This window comes from Pundamilia nyererei, unplaced genomic scaffold (assembly GCF_000239375.1).
Source record: "Pundamilia nyererei isolate P.nyererei 1_Seehausen unplaced genomic scaffold, PunNye1.0 scaffold00109, whole genome shotgun sequence".
Classification (NCBI taxonomy): Eukaryota; Metazoa; Chordata; class Actinopteri; order Cichliformes; family Cichlidae; genus Pundamilia; species Pundamilia nyererei.
This window is the reverse complement of record NW_005187510.1, coordinates 1,962,228-1,966,824: the sequence shown is the minus strand read 5'-3', so window position 1 is coordinate 1,966,824 and position 4,597 is coordinate 1,962,228. Positions and strand designations below refer to the sequence as shown.

The 4,597-nt window shown below is 39.1% G+C and overlaps 1 protein-coding gene across 1 annotated transcript; it reads left to right on the top strand.

The window, feature by feature from the left end:
- Positions 1–624: 624 nt before the first annotated feature.
- eny2 (ENY2 transcription and export complex 2 subunit) lies at positions 625–3,553 on the top strand. Its single transcript, XM_005741320.1, has 5 exons — positions 625–895; positions 1,141–1,221; positions 1,658–1,728; positions 2,566–2,640; positions 2,838–3,553. Exons 2-5 carry the CDS (start codon positions 1,154–1,156, stop codon positions 2,909–2,911), a joined length of 288 nt encoding a protein of 95 aa, XP_005741377.1. The 5' UTR covers positions 625–895; positions 1,141–1,153; the 3' UTR covers positions 2,912–3,553.
- The last annotated feature ends 1,044 nt before the right edge of the window (positions 3,554–4,597 follow it).

Here is a 4,597-nt window from a genome sequence, read left to right as displayed (position 1 = left end):
GAAAAAGCACCTAACTGCAGAGCATTAAAGCTTCTTTCTTTCTTTCTTTGGCATCCAATTTGAGACTGCTTTCCAGCAGCAGACCTCTTCTACAAGAGCTGTGCTGAAGAGGTGTTGTGGAAGAGTTAATGCTGCTCATAGAAACTAAATGAATAATACTTTATTTGCCCCATCTCAAAATACCACTGATTGTGCTTGCTTCAAACAATACTTTTAACTGCATTTCCAATACAACTACGAACTACAGTCAACCAGCTATCATGTTTTTAAGATAAACAGATGCTTAACTAAATTCCTTAAACTTGTAAATTATTTTAGTGCTATTTCTTAAATTTGTAAATTCTGTAACTTATTGTATTATTTACTTAGTTTAGTCTGTTAATGTTACTGTCTTGGAGCAACTGTAACACACATAATTTCCTTCGGGAATAAAGTATTCTCATTCTGATTCTAATTAACCCATCCAAGTCATGTCTTGAAAAGCTGGTGACCAGGTCAAGCTAATAAAATGCATGTAAGGCACAGTATACAGCAGCAGGGACCAATAGCTGAGGAGCTCTAAAGGTCAAAGTGAGCTGCAGATTTCGATTAGAGTACATATCGTAATCAACACCGCCTCCGCGTGACCTATTAGAGTATTGCACTGCATGGTCTGCGAAGCGTAGGAACCATTGAACGCAGCTGTGTTTCCTCTCGGAGTGTAATACGTGATGGTTAAATCCGCGAAGTAAAAACAACTTGTGATTCTTTTCGTGGATCTCTTGTGGAATCGGATATTTGTTACTTAAAGCACAGCTTGTTAGCGCCGTATAGCGCCATTTCTATTTTTGATGTAGCGTATGCTTACCGAATCTGGTAAAGACTGAGACCTCTGTCTTTCAACTTTCTCCGGAGTGTAAGTAAATGTTGACTTTTGACTTCGGTTGTGAAGCTCACATTTTTACTGGCTTTAAAGACCTGGATGCTGGGAATGGGAACTAATGTGGTTTAAAGTACTTTAGTAACGTGGGTGTAACGTGGTAACGCGCGCGCGCGCGCACACATTCACGTTCGGGTTACTGTTGTTAATGAACTAACATGGCTACATTAGCCCGATTTTCCTCTGGATTCACTACACGGTGTGTTCTTTGTTGTTCTTAGGAAGTCAAAGATTATGAGTAGGGAGTCCAGAATGAGAGCAACAATAAACCAAAAGTTGACCGAGATGGGAGAAAGAGAGAGGTGAGTCGGTTATAGCCCTTTCTTAATAATGATATATTCGTATTTGTTCACTGTAACTAGCTGAATCCATGCATGTGTGACTGTAAAGTTTCTATAAAGCACAAGCTCTGTCACGTTTCAGTACGTCAGTAGTGCTCAGTGCATCAGTTGAGTTAAAGACATTACCAGCTATTGTAAAGCAAACATGTGGCTGCTACATGTTCACTAGGCACACATTTCATATAACAGTAAATACTCAACTCCGGTTGATGCTTCAAACTAGAAAGTATCTGCACTTATCACATCTTCATTTCAGTGGCACGCATCACTCTGAATAACATGTTTGTAAAGCTGACGGTGTTTATATGAAACAGTGGGATTTCCAGCTGTTATTCATAACTTCATAACATTAGGAGATAAGGGCGCAGTGTGATATGTGCTTGTATCTCATGGACAGATTGAAAGAGATACTGAGGGCTAGGCTCACTGAGTGCGGATGGAAGGACCAGATGAAGGCTCACTGCAAAGGTAAAGAGAACAGTGGTGTTGTTATCATAAATGTCACATCAATATGGTCAGGTTATAGGATTAAAAAAACAAAAACTGAACTTCAGGCGGTGTGATGTGGTTTTAAAGAGGCTGATATATTAACAAACGTAGATTTCTGTATGAAAGTTGGAGCATATTTAAATATAGTTTTTCTGTAAATCTGACTGGTTAAACTATATTAATATGTAACCAGTGCCATTTCTACTATATTGACATTAAAGTGACCTTTAATGTCTGTTTTGAAGTTATTAAAGAAACCCTAAAATAACAGTGCCCAACAGCATGTGGTAATAAAGTTGCTAAATGTCAGCATTAGAATAAACATTTTATACCTGAGGTGGAAGCACCTGGGGTCGCTGCACAACCCAGCCAAAGCCCAGGCTTCACTGTGCCCAGCCTTAATGATGCACAGTAGTGCATGCCCTGTCTTAACAATTTATCCTTCTTAATTTGAAGCAGTTATGGATTATCGTATCAAAAGAAAAGACACATTAACTGAAATGAGATCATTGGATGTTGTCAATCTGCATGAAAACATCCTTCGTTCATAAAACAATGTGAGGAAAAGTCGAAAGACTTGATGAGATAAGCATAGAAATGTGTTCCCCTAGGCGAGACTAGCACCCTTGTCCTGTTGAAGCCAGTTGAAGACATGAAGACAGTGCACTCTTGGCATGCACATGGTTAGCTGCTGAAGCTAAAGTTTGACTGTAGAAACTCCTTTCATTAACTAGATGTTGGAACGAAGCTTGCGGTTGTGTTTTGTTGTAGACTGATGTGAGACTGACTCATCTTTTGCTTTTGTTTAATATGCAGAAGTCATCAAAGAAAAGGGCTTGGAGCACGTTACTGTGGACGACCTGGTTGTAGAAATCACTCCCAAAGGCAGAGGTACCTCACTTTCTCTATTCAAATGAAACCGTGTGTAGTATAAGTATCAGTTCCTGTCTAGACTCTCCTTTTTTCCCGTATTGTTTATATAAGAAAACATAATAGTTTAGATGATCTAAATTGGCATGGTTGTGTCTGTGTGAGTTTAGACACAGAGATTGTTCACAGCAACTGATATTATTTTTTTTGTCTTGCAGCCTTGGTGCCAGACAGCGTGAAGAAAGACCTTCTACACAGAATAAGAGGCTTCTTGGCTCAGCATGCCACATAATTTGGATTAATGTTTCATTACACCACTTGTCTATACTACCCTAATACAGATTTATATTTCTCATGAGTTTAATGCATTTCAGAGACAAATACCAGTCAGCCACAACATTAAAGCTACCTCCTTAATATTCTGCTTTGACAGCAGCCCACAGACACAGAACCCACCTGTCTTGTCTGGCCCCAGGATGTTGGCAGTGCATACTTTTAAATCCTGTGCGTTGCGGGATTTGGCCTCGGGATTGTCCCAGCTCATACCGAGGATGCTCTGTCAGATTGGCCGTTCTGTGCCTTGGTCAATGCCGTGGGCTTTCTGTCATTTTGTCAATCAGTGTTTGCAGTGTGGCAGAGTGGGGAGTAATGCTTGGTTTTCCACAATGTTTGGATGGCAACAAATGCATGCTGGGATTAAAGGGTTCCCATTAGAACATGGTAATGTCCTGTAATGAAGTAATCAATGTTATATACGTCTCCTGTGAGTGGTTCTAATGTTGTGGCTGATCACACAAAGTACTGACAGATCTAGTTGTTTCTACCAATCCTATGCCTCCCGCTATTACAGTTATGTAAATATACCTACCTTGCTTATATAGTCATCCTTTGTACATGAGATGTGCTGTTTAAATAAAGGTTTTTCTTCTTTGAACTGGAGAAAGTCATTTTTAGAACAAATTCCTTCAGATTGAAGCAGTTACTGTCCAGACTTGTTTTATGGGCACAAGGTGGAAACAGTTGCTGCTATCATGATTGTATTTTCTATCATGATGATGTAAACCATGAAGAAAATCATATCCACTCACTTTGATAACTTTGATTTAAAAAATTTTTTAAATCGAATTCTTGCATATTATCATTCCAACATCCAATTTTCATCTATGCCAGTGGTAAATGTATAACGCAATTTATCCTACTACTTTTATGTTATTATTTTAATACACAAAACGTCTGATATTTCTATTTCAGGCTTCTTGTGCAGTGGGATAAGTAAGAAGGCCCATCTGAAAGTTTGCCAGTGAATATGTAAACGACTCCAAAATTGAGCTCTTTGGGATCAACTCAACTGGCTGTGTTTAGAGAAAGGGAAATGCTGATTATGATCCAAAGAACACCACAGCCAAGCACGGAGGTGGAAACATTATTTTTTTCTGTACAGGACAGCTTTACTGACTTGAGGGGCTCACGAACAGGGCCATATACCATAAAATGCTGGACGAGAACCTTCTCTCAGCCAGAGCACTGAAGATGGGTTATTGCTGGGTCTTCTAGCAAAACATACCACCAAAATAACAAAGCAGTGGCTTAAGAAGAAGAACATTAGAGTCACAAAATGCAATAGCAAGTCTCCAGACCTATAGAAAATCTGAGGAGGGAGTTGAAGCTTTGAGTGGCCGAGCAGCAGACAAGAAACCTGAAGGATTCAGAGAGTTTCTGTAAAGAGGAGTGGAACAAAATCCCTCCTTAGACATGAAAACCTGGTGACCAACTACAAGAAACATCTTACCGCTGTGCTTACCATCATGAGTTTCTCCTTCAAGTATTAAATCATGTTTTGCTGGGCGATCAAATACTTATTTCACTCAGTGAGATGCAAATCAATTTCAAACTTTTATCTAATGTGTTATTTTCTATGTTTTTGATTGATATTCTGTCCATCTCCATTAAAATTAAACTACCATAGAAATTAGAGAGT